This window comes from Malaclemys terrapin, chromosome 9 (genome assembly GCF_027887155.1).
Source record: "Malaclemys terrapin pileata isolate rMalTer1 chromosome 9, rMalTer1.hap1, whole genome shotgun sequence".
NCBI classification, from domain to species: domain Eukaryota; kingdom Metazoa; phylum Chordata; order Testudines; family Emydidae; genus Malaclemys; species Malaclemys terrapin.
In genome coordinates, this window is record NC_071513.1 from 88,649,211 (window position 1) to 88,669,399 (window position 20,189).

Consider the following 20,189-nt stretch of genomic DNA (forward strand, 5'->3'; position numbering starts at 1 on the left):
GAGGTTTCATTTTAAATCCGCTCCACCTCAGACTTTACTTGGCATCACATCCTTCCTGCCCTGCCAATAATATCAGCCTTCTTTATTTCCATCTGCTACTTCCATCTCTAGGCACCATTTCCCTTGCTAGCCTGTTTGCCAAGCCACCACACTCTCCTCATTCAGATCCCTCCTGAGAAACACTTCTTCCCGGCCAGAGAGGCTCCCATGGCAGCAGAGCTAGTGCTGTTCTGCCTTTTGGCCCCCTAGCTCAGCACATATCCCCTGCACAGCGTACCACACTGCCCCTTTGCCCATCCCCATTGCACACTGGAATGCAAAGAGGGAAATGATCCACTGCGATGCAGCTCCTTTGCCCACAGTGGAGAACATGTGCAACAGCCACGGGGGACTACTTCAGTCACGGAGGAAGGAGCAGGATTTGTAGTAATCCGTTGCAGATCCAATTCTCTGTTCTCTGGCATGGTTTAAGGATATCATTCTCCATTATATTATACAGCAGTGGTTCTCAAACTTCTGTACTGGTGACCCCTTTCACATAGCAAGCCTCTGAGTGCACACCCACCCTTATAAATTAAAAACACTTTTTAATATATTTAACACCATTATAAATGCTGGAGGCAAAGCGGGGTGGAGGCTGATAGCTCGCAACCCCCTATGTAATAACCTTGCAACCCCCGACCCCCAGTTTGAGAACCACTGCCTTAGAGGGAAACCTCCCGTCTGCTCTGTATCCTAGCACAAAATTCTCTCTACACAGACCAGCATATTAAGGTTCCCATCCCTTCCTAAAACACACTAAATCATAGAAGTGTAAGACTGGAAGGGACCTCAATAGGCCATCTGCATTTTAGTCAAAGCAGGACTAAGCAATAACTAGACCATCCCTCCTTAGCCAATTTGTTCCAGTGCTTAACCATCCTGACAAGAAATTTTTCCTAATGTCCAACTTAAACCTCCCTTGCTGTAACTTAAGCTCGTTGCTTCTTGTCCTATCTTTAGAGGCTAATGAGAACAATTTTTCACTCTCCTTCTTGTAACAAACTTTTATGTACTTGAAAACTGTTGTTATATCCCCCCCTCAATCTTCTCTTTTCTAGACAAAACAAATGCAATTTTTTCAATCTTCCCTCATAGGTCATGTTTTCTAAAGTTTAATCATTTTTGTTGCTCTTCTCTGGATTTTCTCCAATTTATCCACATTTTTCCTGAATGTGGTGCCCAGAACTGAACACAATACAAGACCACATCTTTAGTAGGGTTGACTTGCAACACAAATTGTGAGCCACGTAATTTTATTGTATTTTATTCCCAAGGGACCACTCCAGTAGAGATGTTACGGAATCGCTAACTGTGGCTTGTTAAATCAGTTTGGGAAGCTGGACTAGTTCACCATAAAATCCAATCCTTTTCTTCCCCCAATGGCATGTTATTTTCCCCTCTGAAATTTACCTCCATATATTGTTCATCTAATTTCCTCCCATATGTCTTGAGTTAATCAAGAAAGCTCATCCCCACAGTGGATCATGTCAAAAGAGGATCACACTGAACTCTGCCTTAGTGCAGCCAATGGGAAACTCCGTTTTCCCCCAATGTTTCTTCTGGACAATTTTTAGAAAACTTCTGTGAATAGAAAGATCCTACTGCTTCAAAGTATCCCCCCAAACCCTCCCAGCAGACCAGGGTAGGGGGTATTCAGGCGTGGCTTTCCCTTACCCTGCCCCTTGGCTGGAGCAGTTTCAGTTTTGTTCCTGTATGGCAATGTGGGGGGGGGGGGGGGTTGTAACTTCTAGTCTAAATGGTGTAAACAGAGCTGTGACTGGGTCAGGGATGGGACAGAGAATTGCACTCCCTGAACACAAGGATGACACTAGTAACCACCCCAAAAAGGCCTGAGAGGCAGAATCAAAGCTCCCACTCTACATTGCTTGGCTAAACTACGTAGCTCATTGTACATACCATTAAAGAGACACTCAAGTGGCTTGGCACCGCCTGCAAGCCAAGATTTTTCTGAAAGGAATTATGCCTCCTGCAGCTCCCACCAGGGTTGTGAAATATAAATTGCTTTCCGAAGCAGCAAGAAAAATCAGACTCCAAAACAAAGGAGGAATGAGCAGAACAAAAGTGTGTAAAAAGTGTCAAACTCTAGTCTTCTGCATGCCCAGACAGGTTCAAAAAAATGCAGTCCTTTGTTTGCCTAGTCACACATTCAATACACTTATTAATTTTATAAACAAATTATCCTTATGACTTTTCAAAGACAGTAACTTCCCAGAATAAACTCATGATCCTTTTCCTCAGCTTCCTGGCACACCGGGATTAGACTTAGAATTGTCATTTTATAGATCACACTTAGCTACTTGCAAGCAAAACAACGTTCGGGGAGTGGGGAGCAGGAAGCATCAGCAGCTTTTCATTTCTGATCTGCAGAACAGAACTTCAGACAACAGCTAGGGGAGGTGTGTGGGTGCAGGCGACAGAACTGACTGTGTTCGCTTGCTCAGAGAGGAATAAATAAGGGATAGATGCAGAAGTTTGACAGAATTGCTTTTGTGCTACAAGATGTTCTCAGTTAACTTGCTGCCCAAACACAGGGAGACTGACTGTCAAAAAGATTGTTAGAGGGGATTCTGGTGGAGCTGCACTTGCGGTGGTGGGGTTTTTTGTTTGCTATGTAGAGCAGTGTCAATCCAGGGTTCCAACTCCGCCTCAAGCCTAACTTCTCTTCTGTCTACACACAAATCATGCTAACCTACGGCTCGGATCCAGTGTCCCAGAACCCCAGAGGGGTGGAGGGTTAAAGCTTGGATCAAGCCAGGACCCAGGGTTCAAGCCCTCTTGCTTTGCAATGTAGAGACAGCCCCACTGCGTTTGCTAAAAATATCCCACAATCCCACAGGCCAATTTTCTTTGTTCTCTGGACAGTCAAGTTTTCCTATACTGCACCATGAACATACCCTCCCTCCGTCCTGCACTGCCCCCTTCCCTTTCTCTTGTCTTTTTGTTTAAGTAATCCCCTCTCAACTAAACTCCACATACCCACCCAAAAAGCCAACATCCCCCCACCCCCCAAACCCAACAACATATCATGGATTTAACATGACATTAGCCCTGGTCATTTTGTTCACTGTGGGATACTCCTTTCCCCTGCTCTTTGCCTGTCTGGTCTACTCAGATGTAAGATCTTCAGAGTAAGGACTGTCTACGTCTGTGTTTCTACAGCACCTAGAATAGGGCCTTCATTTCAGTTGGTCTATAGGCTTACTGTAATTAATTAATAATCATATACTATGGCAGGTCAAAGCAACCAGGCAAAAAGTGGGGTGGGGTGGGAAAAGGAGGTAGTGCTAAAGCAAACCTTTAAAAGTAGTGCTTTTCAACCAGGGGGTACACACACCCCTGGGGCTATGCAGAGGTCTGTCGGGGGTACATCAAATCATCTAGGTATTTGCCTAGTTTTACAACAGGCTACATAAAAAGCAGAATCAAAGTCAGTACAAACTAAAATTTCATACAGACTAGGACATGTTTATACTACTCTATACTGTGTGCGTGTGTGTGAGATTATTTTTATATATATATATACACACACACACATACTGAAATGTAAGTATAATATTTATACTCCAATTGATTTATTTTATAATTATATGGCAAAAATGAGAAAGTAAGCAATTTTTCAGTAATAGTGTGTTGTGACACTTTGTATGTTTGTCTGATTTTGTAAGCAAGTAGATTTTAAATGAGGTGAAACTTGGGGGTACACAAGATAAATCAGACTCTTGAAAAGGATATAGTAACCTGAAAAGGTTGAGAGCCATTGCTTTAAAGGCCAGATTTTTAAACAAAAATTAGAAGCGTGGGGCATCCAGGAGAACGATGTCTGAGGGAGAGGGACAATAACCAGTTGTCAATAAAGTTGCTAGATACCCCTATTCTGAATACTGCAAGAGTTGTATTAAGAGGTCTGTAAGATAGCTTGGTTGCTACAAAAGTGATGGACGCTGTGATTCCAACCCCTCCTGCTCAAAGGTTTCCATAATTTGTGATATTGTTACCATGGCTTTCCCCAAAATTTACCATGACAACCCTGCAAAATTGCTCACCCATGTAGACCCTATTACTGTGTTCCATCAGTAGCATTTTAGTGCCTGTTATACTCTGGTTGCACAAAGCCAGTGAGTCAGCTGGTTCACAATATACACATTTCTTTGTCTTGCTGCATTGCAAGAACTGAGTATTCAGGAGACTTTAATATAGTTATGAGCTTATTATCTTGTCACAGAGTTGCTATGGACAGATGTCAAGCATCAGACTTGTTTGAGTGAGTATGTTTGCCTTAGCAATGTGCAATTACATTTATATTTTAATCTCCATGAACATTAATAATAAAGTTATGACATTTTAACACCAGCTGTTGATTCAGAGTCACTGCCTTCTGAACAGGAAACCCTGAGGTCAATTTCATTTTGTCTGCTGTTCTGTACACCTCATAGAAGTAGTAAAAAAGTGACAGCAAAGTTATTTCAAAGATGATGGGACATTAGCCATTGGAGCCAATGCACATGGAACTAAATCAAAAAGGGGAAAAAAAAGTCCTCCTAAAGATAACATTTTAGAGAGATCATAAGGTTTGGGATTTTTATTTTTTTTTGTATCAGGCACGCTATTTCAGGATGTGTGATTGCCTCAGCCATACACCTGCTAGGGATGAATGGAAAGTGCCATTTAAAGAAAAAAAATGCAAAGCTTTTATTTTATTTTTTTTTTAAATCCTCTTCCAAAATGGGGCTCAATCCTGCAGGGTAGTTTGCATGTGATTTCCCCCCCAAAGCAGCTAACCAAATCAGACAGCTTATTCGAACTTCATATTCCCTCAATTAATCCAACAATAATACTTCCTCCTCCACAAGAGTGTTGTGAAGCTGTGGCCAAAAGACACAAGCTTAGATAGCCTATAGTTACAGTAGACACCTAAATTGATATTCAGGCACTTAAAGAGAAGTGGCCTCATTTTCACAGCTGCCAGCTTCTGTGGGTTGTCGGTTAAGTGAACCTGTTTATATACAGCCTATGAATGCTGTATCTATTTGAAACTACAACCTCCATTTTGCCTCCTGAACACCATTTTGATTATAAGACTGTTCAGATCCTTCACCTGGGCTCTGTACCTTCCATATTGAGCTGAAATACACAGGAGGCGTCAGGAGCAATTCTTGCACCTAACAGAGGGCTAACAATGGAGGCTGTTAAACCCTGATGATTGTCCATTAAAATGAAGACCCCCGTTGGACAAAGAGGTGGCTACTGCCCAGTGTAAACCAATTTTTCAAGTTTAGACTCCAGGTCGATGATGCCCAAGCTACAGATCACCTGACAACTGACTTGGATCACCAGATGGGGCTTGAGGCTGATCAGAGCAATCATCTGATGGAGTATTGGAAGTCTCTAGAAGGTAGGTTCTGTCACTGGCCGTTTTTAGAAAAATGACCAGAAGAAGGCAGCAGGTGTATGCAGGAGAAGGGGGACAAGATCCTGAACTCCCTAAAAGACTCAGCTCCTGCCTCCCACCTGAAGAAAGACTGATCGTTTTAGAAATCCTTCTGCAAAGTCTCGGCCTCTTTGTTTCAACTATCATTTGTCCCCCAAAGGATAAATTGTAAACCAGAGCAAATACAAGGGTGCTCTAGGGAAAAGGTATCCTTATGCTACTGATGAACTTCTTTTGGAGGTAGGGAAAGGGTGTTCAGCACTGGAATAAGGTGGCGGGACTGCGGAGCCACACCTCTGAGAAGGGCCACCAGACAGAATCTATGCCTATGGAATGAGCCTGGAGGAAAGGAGTCCATGCTTTGGATCTACCCAAACCAAAGGGAATCTCTATAGCACATTGGACCAGCATGTGGGTCCAAACCCAGCAGCCTAGTGAGAGTGTTAAACAGGGAGAGCTTCAGCAGGGCTGACTCATAACATGTGAACACTTCAGTACACGCTGTGGGTGCTCAGCACCTCTCCCAATGAGACTACTTTTGCTTGAGTTCCTAACGTTAGCTGAGCCCAAGTTTGAAAGTGTTGATCTAAATTCACCAAAGCCAAGATTTTTCAGAAGTGACGAGTGATTTTGGGTGCCCAACTTGAATCCCCTTCAAGGGACCCAGTTTTTAGCAAGTACTGAGTGTATGTGTTGTGGGGGGGTTCAAAAAATGAGCAGTTTAATCAAAACCTAAACGTTTTGGGTGCAGTGTCAATTTCAATGAATTTTTTTGACAAGGGAAAACAGCTAAATATTTCATTTTGCCCTTTTATATTAAAATATATTTAGTATGTATATATTATATAAAATTCAAAATGAAGTATGTCAATGCTATTGAAATGAAATGTTTTGATTGTCTTCATTAAAAAAAATCGATTTTAATTTTGTGGGAAGTTTCAGAAATGTGTTTTGTTCCAATTTGGCACTTAAAAAAAAAAAAGTTTGATATGTTGGATTTCCCACAGAATGGAAATTCTGGTTCCCGACCAGTTCTAGTACTGAGCATCCTTGAAGGAGGGGAAGCCCTAGGAGGTTCCATTACAACTGTGCTAAGTTGGAGAAGGAGAAAGCTGCATAGAGTCTGGAGGTGCGGCCTTAGCCTCCAGAGGATCCTAAGATTGCCACCTGTCCAGATTTCCCCAGGATAGTCCCTTCTTTGATGTAGCTGTCCTGGGAAATCTATAAAGGTGCTCACTAAATACTGCCAGCTGTCTAGTTTTATGACTCAGGATCATCCCAGATGTTTTCTTGTACCTCAGAGATGGCAGCCCCAGTGGGTCCCCCAAGATGCTCACAAATATGACAGATCTGCAAGAGACAACCCCTTGCCTTTTTCTATGGGTAGGTGGGTGCAGTACCCTCCCCACAATGGGCTGACCTGGGGAAGACTTCTCAAAGGAAACATGGAGATGTGAGGGGTTGAATAACACTGGGTCAAATAATTTTCCATCAGAGGCAGCAATGAGTTCTCAATTTTTATTGTTAAAGAAACTCCACAAGTTAAGAATATCTTCCCCTCTACTCTCAAACGTATCACAGACTCCATCATTTAAACGAGTCACACATTTTGTATTCTACTGTGAAATTTGGTAGATCAGTGTGATCCCAGACGCTAACTCCCAATTGTAATTTAATTAAAAGGGCAGTAGCTAAGTTTCACCATACGCAGCTGCCAGATGGAATCACTGCAGTTTAAGTCTAAAGGCGACATTATCGCATGTACTGAAGCATGCTTTTATAAGTAATGAAAGCTGTCACTTTTATGCTACAGAAATTGCTGTAATGCCTTCTGATATTACAGTATCTGCAGAATATAAAAGTATCAAGCAAGACCTGAAGAAGAGCTCTGTGTAAGCTTGAAAGCTTGTCTCTCTCACCAACAGAAGCTGGTCCACTAAAAGATATTACCTCCTCCGCCTGGTCTCTCTTATTTTGTGAAGGCATTTACAGCTGACAAACTTTGAAAACAAAGATCAAAGCACATACACAAACTGAACAACAAGAGACTTAAAACTCCATTCGTACTCATATATATTGAGTGTCCCAAAATGTTTCACAGTGATGAACTACAAGCTAGTAGCATAGTGGGCAATTCCTGGTTCACATCCGCTATTATGTGTTAAACGAGCTGATAGTTGATTTTGAGTATCAAGCATTGGAAGGCTAGAGCTCAACTAACTGAAGGCTCAAGAGGACTGGGAATAGAATAGGGATCACCTCTAGATGGGTCATGTGAATGTGCGCTAGGCTGATAGTACCCTAAAGTTGTTACTACCTGGGGACTGATCCTTCTCTCATTGAAGTCATTGTTAATAATAGTGCTATTGATTTTCTTATGGAAAAGTCTTATAGGGTTCTACTGGAATCATTCTAAAACCCTGTATAACAGAGGTTCTCAAACTGTGGTCCGTGATTTCCATTCAGGTGGTCTGCGGATAGTTCCCTCTAAGGTGCGTGTCTTGGGCAGTCGCACGTGAAAGAATGAAGGGCCACCCACCTAATTAGTGGAGCCGCACAGGCTTGGCTCCTCTAATTAGGTGCCTGGACCCTGGAGAAGATGCACATGTAAGGTGAGGTGGTGGCCTTAGGGGGGGAATACGGTGTAGGTGGGAGGGGGCAGTGGGGTGAGAAGAGGGGGTGGGGGAATTTGGGATGTGCAGGGCTGTGGTGGCCAGAGAAAGAGGTGACTTTCCCCAGCTCCAGGGCTGTGGCTGCTGGGGAGAAATGGCCCTCCTTCCCAGCCTCAACTCTGTGGCTGCTGTGGCTGGGGAAAGACCCTCCCCCCGCCCTTCCCAGCCCCAGCTCGGGGGCTGCTGCAGTGGGGGACAGAGGGCACATCCATCGCATTAGAAAGGTAAGGCTACAGACATTAAAATATGAGTTTGTGTGCTTTTAGTTGTAGAACAAAAAAAGTTTATTAAGGTTGTTTTTTTTATATAGCGCTTTTATCCAAAGCGCTTTACAATAGTTAGCTAACGGTACAAACAGCATTTGGAAAGATCATTAAGTGGTCCGCCAAGACCCTCAGCAATTTTCAAGTGGTCCGTGGGGAAAAAAAAAGTTTGAGAACCAGTGCTCTAGATTATGCACAGAGAGGTACTGTAACACATACTCACCAGTGGATTGCCCTTGCATAGCATTTTTCATCTTCAGACAAAATCTAAGTGATAGTTATGGCTTAAAACATCCTAGTGAGGCATATAAATACTTATCGTTCCCATTTCACAGGTCTTGGGAGAGAGATGAGGAAGACTTGGAATGTGAAGACCTAGAGATGAAAGATTAAGTGCTTCATTCTTAGTACTGAATCTTCTAGTCTATTGAATCATCTTGTGCAATACGTTATGTCCATGGTGCCTAGCATGAACAGCAGTGGGTACATTAGAGACACCTAATATAGATGCAAAAATGGTATTGTAATGGCTTATAGGAAAAAATATTAAGTGAAACCCTGAACTGAAAGAGATGGTATAAAAATGTTAAATTGAATAAGTTCTCTGCAACTTTGCGCCCTTTTTAAAATAATCTGTTAATCCAAGTATGTGCTAACATTTTTTGGTCACTGTGAATACTCAAAGTTGAGCTACCCTATGGTAATTAACAGAAAAATGTCACTAGCGCAGAATGTTGCCACAGGTAATTGTTTCTTAATGTTAGGTAAATGTCAGGCTGTAGTCAAGTCATTTATCAAAAATAAACATGAAGGAGAAAGAGACATTTATTTTCACAGTAGGTGACACGCTGTGGTGATTTTTCTAGTGTAGTGACTTAATTTCTGGTACAACAAGAGATAAGGTTGCATCATCAGGATCTGATGTAACATGTTTTGTGAGGAAGCTGAGGGTGGCCATTCCACCTGGCAACATCTGAATTATTGGAAGTAAAAGGATTTCAGAATCTGAAGTCCTCTTTTCAGCCTCAAGAAGACTTCTGTGTAGCTCAGAAGTTTCTCCTTCATCAACAGAAGTTGATCCAATGAAAGATATTGCCTTACCCATTTTATGTGTCTCATATCCTGGGCCCAACAAGGCTACAAAATCACTGCAAACTTCATAGGCCACATCACTTGGAACACTGAGGCCACCCCATGAGCTACCCACCTTCTGTGCTTCCTGGCTCATCTGGTAAAGAAATATCTCTGGCTTCTTCCACTGAAGGCAGGTTCCAACTCCAATCCTTTAGAAAAGTAGGTGATGGAGCCTGCTTTGGAACTGAAATAATAGAGTGTGCTGGATTCTTGTGTGTTAATTGATTATTTTTTCCCGCAACTAATTATTTTAAACACCTCTTTCTGTAATGTTCATAAGGAGAAGAGACAGCTGTCTCAAATAACATTCATTATGATGGAAAAGGCTTAAAGTTTTTAACAGTGATGAAGGCCACTAAGGTTCTACAGAAACTACTCTTGCATTCAGTAGGCTTTTAGAGTGATACACTTTCTAGAATCTTGAACCATCCTATATAATTCTATAGCAGGGATAAAATTTTTTGTTAAATTTTATTGGATGGCCCAAAATACTTACAGAAAGGTGATAATTTTCTATTAAATACTATAGGTATTTTGCAGAAGAACTTTTTTAGGGGGGGGGGGGGGGAGTGTATTTGGTGTGAATAAGAACAAGATACTGTTTCCCTGGCTAGAACACTGACGATATTAATAAACTAAGAAAACACTAGGGCTGGTTGAGCATGTTTAAAAAATTCGATTTGCAAATATACGCATGTTTAAAAGGAGCGAGTTTGTTTCACCATGGTTCATGGGATCCTCTTCATTTTTTTGAATGTTCATGTAACTGATGGGTATTTGAGAATATTTGCTGCCCCCTAAATTTCACACATAATTATTCCTCCATAAAGTCACTATTCTCCAGTGTGGATTACTGAAATATTTTTTAGGAGGGAGATGAGAATTATGCTGTATGAATTAGGCATATACAATGTAAGTTACAAACAGGAAGCAGTGAACGCAAATAGATAACCAGCAAATCATAGTATAAAAACAATTGCCCCAAATATTTGGGGATAGAAATGTATTAAAGGAAAGAAGAACTTGATTATAAAGTATTTGCCAAGTTGCAAAGAGACTAAAACCTAGTCTTGTACTGAGAACCTCTCAGATCCTTGCAACTGCCTGGCGCTCTATTGACCTTGGTGATGGAGGGGTCTGGGTTTTGTTATAGTTATCTGTATTATCATCAAACATGGAATCCCTAGTCATGGACCAGGGCCCCATTGTGCTAGCACCTGTACAAACACAGTATAAAAAGACACTCCCTGCCTCAGGGAGTTTAGAGTCTAAGTATAAGATGAGACAAGGGCTGTCAATTAATCACAGTTAATGCATCCACTTCCCACACAACAAATTAACTAGATTTAAAAAAGTAGTCACAATTGATCACAGTTTAATCACACTGTTAAACAATAGTAGAATACCAATTTAAATTTACTATAAATATTTGGGATGTTTTTCTACATTTTTAAATATATTGATTTCAGTTACAACACGGAATACAAAGTGTACAGTGCTCACTCTATATTTTTTTTATTGCAAATATTTGCACAGTAAAAAAAAATAAAAAATATTTTTCAGTTTACCTCAAGTACTGTAGTGCAATTTCTTTATCGTGAAAGTTTAACTTAAAAATGTCACTTATTTTTACATAACTGTACTCAAAAACAAAACAATGTAAAACTTTAGAGCCTACAAGTCAAAGCATGAATGGCCATACAATGCTTAGCATATCTGGCACATAAATATCTTGCAACACTGGTTACAACGGTGCCATTCAAACTCCTATTCTCACTTTCAGGTGACATTGTAAATAAAAAGCGGGCAGCATTATCTCCCATAAATGTAAATAAATAAACTTCTTTGTCTTAGAGAGTGGCTGAAAAAGAAGTAGGACTGAGTGGACTTGTATGAATGAGGTGAATGGAAAAAATACTATTTATCTTTTTTACAGTGCAAATATTTTTTAATCAAAAATAATAATGTGAGCACAGTACACTTTGTATTCTGTGTTGTAATTAAAACCAATATATTTGAAAATGTAGAAAAACATCCACAAATATTTATAATTTAAATTAGTATTCTATTGTTTATCAGTGCGATTAAAACTGTAATTAATTAATTAACAAGTAAAAAATGAAACAATATGGGCAGTATGATAAGTTCACGATACAATACCGGGCCCTAAATCTGTAACCAAAAGGTTCACTAGCTCCAGAAAATACTGATTTATAATTTTTGAAAATGGACTGCAGTATTTTCCTTGGTAATGTGGGAGGACAACAGAAAAGTGAGAAGGAGAATGTTCAGAGCTGACCTGCGTAAATTGCTTTACCATGTCAGAGCCAATAAATGATGGATGTTATTGTCTGACAGATCTTTCTGCTGTAGAATTACGAGAGGTTTTGCTTTAACAGTTAGTTCAGCAGCACAGATTTCTGCATCACTATGTTTTGACAGTGAGCCAGTGAGGTCTGATGTTGAAAGGACGGGATTATAAACATCTGGACTCTTCTGGGTTTTATTTCCAGCTCTGCCGTGGGTTTGCTGTGTTGCCATATGCAACTTAACTTTTCTCATTCTGTGTGTACCCATTGTGTGTGTGTGTGTGTGTGTGGAGATTGGATGCTTATTTTTATTTTAAAATATTTGTGTAGAGCCGTACATTTTAACATGATATCTTGCAAACCATAGATTAGACATGTCTCCTGACCCAATGGGTTTGGAATCTGTGCTTGATCGTAGTGGGAACTGAAGAGCTGTTCAGAACTTCACAGGATCAGGCCCTAATTAATGATCACTTTATCTGTACATCAGTTGCTTAGAAATGTGTGGACTTATAAAACTAGAGTTGTAGTTTATGCTAGGAGTCACCTGGTGACACTCTTAAACATAGTAATCATAGCTAGAAGTGTTTCCATTTCATGAAAAAAATTGAGGTTTCAGAATTTGTTTTCATGCCAGCATGGAACAAAAGCAAGGCCATTCAATGTCCTTCATGCAAAAAACACAACCGACAAAGACCTCCTCCCCAAAACAGTCAATGTCCTCTTGGTTAGGACACTCACCAAGGATGTAGGAGATCCAGCTTCAAATCAGACACATCACAGGTTAGTGCCCTAATCACTAGGCTATTGGCTTTTCTGGGGTAGGGGTTCTTTCTTTTGTTTGAAAGTTTTTAGCTCTGCAATCAACTTGGTGAAAAATAACTTTAATTTCACATAAGTATACACAGTAACTTCGGAAACTGAATTATTCTTGGTTTTTAAACATTCTTTAGTCTATTCTATTTAACCTTTTCTTTTCCTTTTAATCTTCTTTGCAGCTAATACAGTACCACTTAACTGGGGATTTGAGGCTTCTGCTAATGCAGAGACTGATAGGTTCTAGTGTCATCTAATGCTGATGGCTCAAAGGAAAAGGTGTATCTAAAAAGGCCAGTGATGCTCATGGGAATTGTCTAATTTTCCAGGCATAGATTAGAGCATTTTAAGTGAAGGAAATGAAGCTAAAATTATATTTATGTATACAGTACAGTTAATTCCGGACTGCCTTGTAATTCAATGTAAATCCAATCCAGCAAGGTACTGAGTGTCCTCAGCTCCTGTTGAAATCAGTGAGTGCTGAGAATGTATTACTCCATGTAGGAAGTACTCATCAGTCCAGTGGATCAGACCCTTTGCAAAAAAGGACTGGGATAGCATAATAACAGAGAGGAATATAGCCTGAAGCAAAGAATAAGAGAGCTGATGGTATAAGAGCAATCCCAGTTATATGGTTGGAATAATAAGAGTCAGATCCTCAGGTGATGTGTAAATCAATATAATAATGCAGATTTACACTGCCTGATGATATGGCCACAAATTTCAGGTTGAACAGATAAGAGAACTTCAAAAATGGTAAATTTATGTCATCGTTCCTGACAAGCAATGCCAGCAGAAATTTTCAGACCAGTCTGGCTGGTTCTGCAAAGCTTTATCGACTGATCTGTGAAACATGAAATTAACGTTCAGTACTTTAGACAGTACTTTTGTTGTTCACTATTGTTTTTAAAGGCATATCTCTGCGAAATATTACTTTGTGATATAGTTCTGACCCGCTCACATGTGAAACCCCAATTCAGCAAAGCAGTTAAGCACATGCTTAATTGTAAGCATTGATGTCAATGGGCCATAAGCACAAGCTTAAAGTTAAGCATGTACATAAGTGTTTCGCTGAATAAGGATGCTTACCTGAATTGAGGCCTGAATCAGTTTGCAATCTGTTATCTTTCTTCAATTTTAAACTTCATGTACCAGGATGTCGTTAAAAAAGCAAATCTCCATGTCCAAATTGTGAAGGGGGAAAAAACTATCAGTTAAAAGATCCCTGTCTGACCACTAAAAGGAAAGGTAGCATTGAACAAGTATAAAACTGACTAGAACTAGAGAAGTTCATAGAGGATAGGTCCATCAATGGTTATTAGCCATATACAAGGATGGTGTCCCTAGCCTCTGTTTGCCAGAACCTGGGAATGGCCGACAGGATGGATCACTTGACGATTACCTGTTCTGTTCATTCCCTCTGAAGCATCTGGCATTGGCCACTGTCAGAAGACCGGATACTGGGCTAGATGGACTTTTGGTCTGATCCAGTATGGCTGTTATTATGATATCCTTTTCACTTATTACATTAAATATAGTCATCCAGTTTTTGCTTTTATATATTGATACCACTTGACTCTAAATATACAAATAAGGAAGCATTTTACCTACCAGAGAACTAAATGAAACTGCCCTATTCTCTTTTCAGGTAACTTAATGGCCGTGAATCTGCTGTTCTTCATTTACCAAAAAAAAAAAAAAAAAAAAAAATTACACTCTGATTAGCAAAACAACTAATATATATTTTAAAAGTTTAAGATCTGAGGTGTGGGGGATTTTTGTGCAAGGAAAAGGGGTGGTGTTGGGAATGTGTTGTTGCATAAACCTGATTAAAAATATTTAGCATTTAAATGGTCCAAATTAGCCATTGAAGTTTTCTCTCTCTAAGATGTGTGCATCTCCCTTTCTGCTATTGTTATAGCCTATCTGACCATACCACATATGGCAGACGGTTGATCAGAGTGCTGAATAGCTATCTTCACAACCAGACGTAATTGGAAAGCTCTTTTGAAATGACAGATACGATGATGCAATGTGCATCAAACTAATTATCCCTTTCAGTTTTCAAAGTAAGCTGGCATGAGTTAAAACTACAGCCTTGATGTGGCAAAGCACTTAAATATGTGCTTAAGTCCACCCCCATACAGCAGAGCATATGAAGTTTTTATTTAAATCATTATATGATCTTTTCCAAAATTTGGGGGCAAGCTCAGAAAGGCCAGGTGTTGCTTTGGACCCATCTTTGGAAAAGAGCGATGGACGTCTGTTTTAAGGCTTTGGACTGGGATTCAGGAGATCTGGGTTAAATTCCTGTATTTGCAGACTTCCTGTGTGACTTTGGACAAGTCGCTTAATCTCCTTGTGCATCAGTTCCCCATCTGTAAAATGAAGATCATACTGCCTTCCTCCCCTTCTTTGTCTGTCCTGGCTGTTTAGCTTACAAATTCTTCACAGTAGAGGAGTGTCTCTTATAGATATTCTTTCACAAAAAGGTAGTACTGTGCAGTACAAAATGATATTTTTTCCTAAAGTAGGTAAGACTATAAAATGGCTTTCAGTTATATATTTATGGTACTGCTAGATAGGCAATATCCTTTTGTCTTTTCAACCCTGTATGTGTATTATGCTGAAGTTTTGAACTGGGATTGTATTTCCGTACTTAGCTGTGGAACTGATGGTGTAAATTTATTTTTGATAAAGGCTGGATGTGTTTCTCTTACTAAATGTTTGTACAACGCCTTGCAAAATGGGGCCCTGCTGTTGTTTGGAGTTTCTAGGTGCTCTTGTAATAATATAAAATAGCCTACACACCCGTTCGTTGAGAAGAAAGCCTTAAATGTCCCAACTAGCAAAGACAGTCATGTTCAACTTATTATGATTTATATGTTAAGTTTGAAAAAGATTAAATTCCTAAAATTGCTGGGTAGCCAGCAGGCAGGTAAGAAATCCTTAGTGTCATTAAGGAAGGTAAGTGGGAAGCTAGTGACAGATAAAGTTGTTGTTAGTTTGGAACAGAATGAATTCATTGCGTCAATGTTCTTGAAAGAAGTAATGAAGGTCATGCCTCAAAGACTGGGAGACGTTTTCCTAAGGGAGACCAAGCAATGTTAGATGGTCTTATGATTATGCTAAAGTAGGTAGTCAAGCCATAAGCAACAAAGCTGACAGGGCTCCAGACCCAGATGATTTGTTTTACATAAAGCAAAAACTAATGAAATAAAAATCTCCACTGCAGGGTTTCTTGATATCTTGCTAAGAAGTGGGAAGATGATTGATCCACAAGAAGGGATAAGAGACATACAGTTAAATTCCGTTTTGGGAGACTTTATTGGAAGCTATGGGATGGGACAAGGTCCATACAAATATGTAAGCAAAAAAGAATATGGATCCATAAAACAATGCCTGGCTAATATGCATGAGCTCCTTTAGTGCATCAGTAAGGCCTCATTTTTGTGAATGTTGTGTGGACGCCACAGCAGTTAACAAGTTAAAGTGTTTTGGTTTCTCACTGAAAAAGCAAAGCAAAAAATCTTATCTGTGACATATGTGGCTAAGGGTGAGGGAGATTACTAAATAATGGCTACATCAGAGTTGTAGCCAAAACACATGCACGTCTGATTAATTCTTGTGTTTCCTCATCTATGAAAAGGGGGTAGTAATGCTTAATTGCTTACCACTCTGGGGTGTTGTGAGTTTTAATTGGATAACACTTGTTTAGTGCTTTGAAGATAAAATGCACTATATAAATATTAAGTAATATTATGTAAAGGTCACTGACTTCAAGAGCCCTAGTGTCCTGAAATAGTTAAGCAAACAACTAATCAGCATTGCCAGCCCCACGCATTCAGAAATCATGAGTCAGGCCCCACAAGAATCATGAGATTTAAGCCCCCCGAAAAAGTCTTTTTATTTGCCTTCTGGCTTTGGAGCCTTTTTGAGTCATGTTTCCAAGCTTTCCTCTGCAATCATGAGGATTAGAAACTTCAACTTCGTCAGTTTTTATTTAAAAAATAAATTCTCACATAGAGTTATGTGATTAAGAGCTGAGGCTTTAAGAAAAACATCATGAGACTCATGATAAAATTGTGAAAGCTGGCAGCACTGTTCTTTGCTGAAGCATTTTCAGCTAGGCCTGCAGTGCATTGCCGGAGAGAGCTGAGTACCAGAGCTTGTTCTATTGAGTTCTTCTTCCCTCCTTTTGTGACACTCTCAACAAAGGATACTCCAGCCAAACACTGTATTAACTGACCCCACTCCTAAAGATCCCCAGGTGGATGTTTACTCTGGCTGGAAAAAGTAACCCCTTCTTAGTTGGTTTGCTACCAACAAGGGTCTTATTTCACTCAGTTGATACCCTTTTTTCCCCCCCACTAAGCTTTTGAATTATTTTCCTTTCAATGTCTCACTCTAGGACGTTGGCACATGCTTTGTGACCAAACAGCCTCCCTAGCAGAGCCAGCTCCAGGCACCAGTGCAGCAAGTTGATGCTTGGGACGGCCCATGGAAGGGGGCGGCATGTCCGGGTCTTCGGTGGCAATTCGGGGGCGGCGGGTCCCCCAGTTCCTCTCGGAGGGGAGGACTGGCCGCCGAATTGCCGCCGAAGAATGAAGCGATGCGGTAGAGCAGCCGCCGAAGTGCCGCCAATCGCGGCTTTTTTTTTTTTTTTTTTTTTCTTCACTGTTTGGGGCAGCAAAAAAGCTGGAGCCAGCCCTGTTCCCTAGTACGTTTCCATTGGTCTGGGTATTAGTGGGCTTACTCAAAGCAGGTTCAGTAGGAGACGACATATCTTCATCTGATTTGGACATTGATTTCAGTGTAACTGGAGGGCAGAGAGAGAGCTCAGCAATGCACATGGACGGTCTGCCTTTTTTGATCTCCCAACTAAAGAACAAGTTTCTTTGTTGCAGAACTGCAGAAGCTCATTAACACAACAGCCACTGCCTGACATGTCACAATTTTAGCTAAGTAAATGGGACCTCGACTAGGCAAAGCCCTGCATGTAACTTCATTTTTAATATACATACTATTGGCAAAACCCGTTTGGAAGGAAAGCTGTTGCTAGACCTCTTTTTCTTTTTTTCTCCAAAAAGGAACAGAGATGGACAATCAAAATAGTTTTTGAACTGCAGGTGACTTTTGAAAGTAAAAGGGCACAAAATAGAATAGATAAATATTGTAATTATCTATCTTAATAATCTGCTACAGAAATCTCTTTGGAACACACATGTACTAGCTTTACCCCTTTCCCAATAAATAAGTTGCATGTTAAAATTCTCTAATTTATATTTCTTTCAACCATGGTACAAAACAATGTAATTAGCTTTACGGTGGTGTGTCCTGGCTCTGTCCAACCTCTTGAATGGAGCCTGTTATTTCTTAAATACAGTTTACTCATCCTCTCTAACATTTTATCTTGTAGACCTGAAACTCGCAAGACATGTACTTCCTTGGACTGTTGTCTTTGCTGGTTTTGCAAAGTAAGGCCTTCAGCACAAATTTTCCTAATGAAGCTATTGCAGAGTTTTCAGTGAACATTTATAATCAGCTGCGGGCCACCGGGGAAGATGAGAATATTCTATTCTCTCCTCTGAGCATTGCAATTGCCCTAGGCATGGTGGAGCTTGGAGCTCATGGATCCACTTTGAAAGAAATTCGACATTCCCTGGGATATGACAGCTTGAAAAATGGTAAGGTCTTCTAATTGTGTTTCTCTATGTATTTTTGTTGTAAAGGAAGAGATGGAGTCTATTGAACAACCATGGAAAGGTCAAGGTTTTGTTCATGGATTTCTTAAGGAGAAAGTATGAACACCTGTTATTCTACTACTTTTCAAGAGCAACTGTCTTGAAACTGTAATTTTATGCAATTTGTGTAATGTCTAATGTAAATATTTTTAGTATAACTATTTTGTGATTCCTTGATGGGATTAGGTGATCAAATTTAGAATAATAGAAGAAATCTTAACAGCTGGTGTACTGGGGTAAATATTTAGCATCATTAGATAAGAAACTCCCATTTAAAATCGGTAACAGATGGGCAGATAATGCCTATTGTATGAACTCGTTGTTGTGAGTTGAAATATAGAGACAAGAAAATATAAACTTAGAAAAATTTCCTATATTATAGGTTATCCTTTTGTGTGTAAATACCTATTTGTTTTTCATAATATAGGATCAAATTCTACCCCCGTTACATCTGCGTACCTTCAATATTGTTGTGTGGACATACTTGGGGGCAAATTTTGTTCACAGTTAGTAGTGGTGGTTGTTTGTAGTGAATCTGCTGGGCATTTCCACTTTACCGCATGTCTCTGAGTAAGTGTAATTCACCCCATAACGTGACTGTAGCTAGAGACCGCCACATCAAAGGATCATAATGATTCTGAGAGGTACTGTACGTAGGTGTTTGCTTGGAAACCTGTGAGTGAAATTTCCGGCCTTTATTGAAACCCATTGGACCTGGGGGCCTCTGAGGAGCTGTATTTTGAGGGCAGCCTAGGAAATAAGGTGGTGCTCTGGAGATATATGCATGTAATTCCACTGGCCCTGCAATAGCCCTTTTGCATAGTCTCCTACATAGATGATGTCTGCAGATTATATTTGCTGCCTAGTTCTACAATTTTTTGCCTCTAAGGGATTAAAAAACAGACAATTACACTCTGATATTTGAAAGTGTAGTCCAGCTAATGCATACCAGGCCATGCTCGGATCTCAGACACCTACTTTGTGTACACAGCTATCAACTCCTATTTCAGCTATTGCAGTGCACTCTACATGAAGCTATCTCCAAAGACCAACCAGAAGCTTCAGCTATTGTAGAAAGCAGCAGGTTGCTTGAATCTTTGTTCAGTACACATTAAACTCACTACGCTTCTTCTCCATATGCTTTATTGGCTTCTGATTTGACTCCAGGAGCAATTCTGGTTGCTGAGATTTTTAATCTGTGAAACCTGTTACTGTCAGAGTTCCTGGTTACCTAAGAGACTGCTTTTCTCCTTCCCTGGGCAGTGTCCTGACAACTGAAATTAGCTGAAGTGATTTCAAAGTCCCTAGACCTGAGTTCCGCTGATGAAGAGTTCTCAGTGGAGGGCTTTAGCACTGAAACTCATTGTGTTTTTTTTTTTTTTCCCCAGGGCCCAAAACTGTTAACATTTAGACACAGTACAAGACCCGTTGACCATTTGGGAGGGAAACGTGCGAGAATAAATAATTTTTTTCCCGGGATAGATCAGAATGATTCATTTTGATGTTGGGACAAATGAAAGCACTACAATTGGCAGGATTGTGTGTGGGGTTGAGGAAATGGATCGCTAATGCTGCTTAATGTGGAGAGTCAAACCCAAACTAGTCATTGCACAGTGGCCTGCCATGCAGATTAATTCACATCTTCAGTATCTGAAATGGAACAGTCTACAATGTGAACATTCAAGACAGTGTAATGTAGTATATTATCTTGGTCACTGTGTGGTTTTTTGGGGGGGAAGGGTGTTTGTTTTTTGGGTTTT

The 20,189-nt window shown here is 40.2% G+C and overlaps 1 protein-coding gene across 1 annotated transcript in view; it reads left to right on the top strand.

Annotated features, from left to right (window-relative positions):
* The window catches only part of SERPINI1 (serpin family I member 1), a 69,381-nt gene that overhangs the window by 19,466 nt on the left and 29,726 nt on the right, over positions 1-20,189 (top strand). The window contains exon 2 of the mRNA XM_054038966.1: positions 18,105-18,372. Within this exon, the coding sequence (XP_053894941.1) occupies positions 18,123-18,372 (250 nt within the window). The 5' untranslated portion in view covers positions 18,105-18,122. The remainder of the gene's footprint in view (positions 1-18,104; positions 18,373-20,189) is intronic.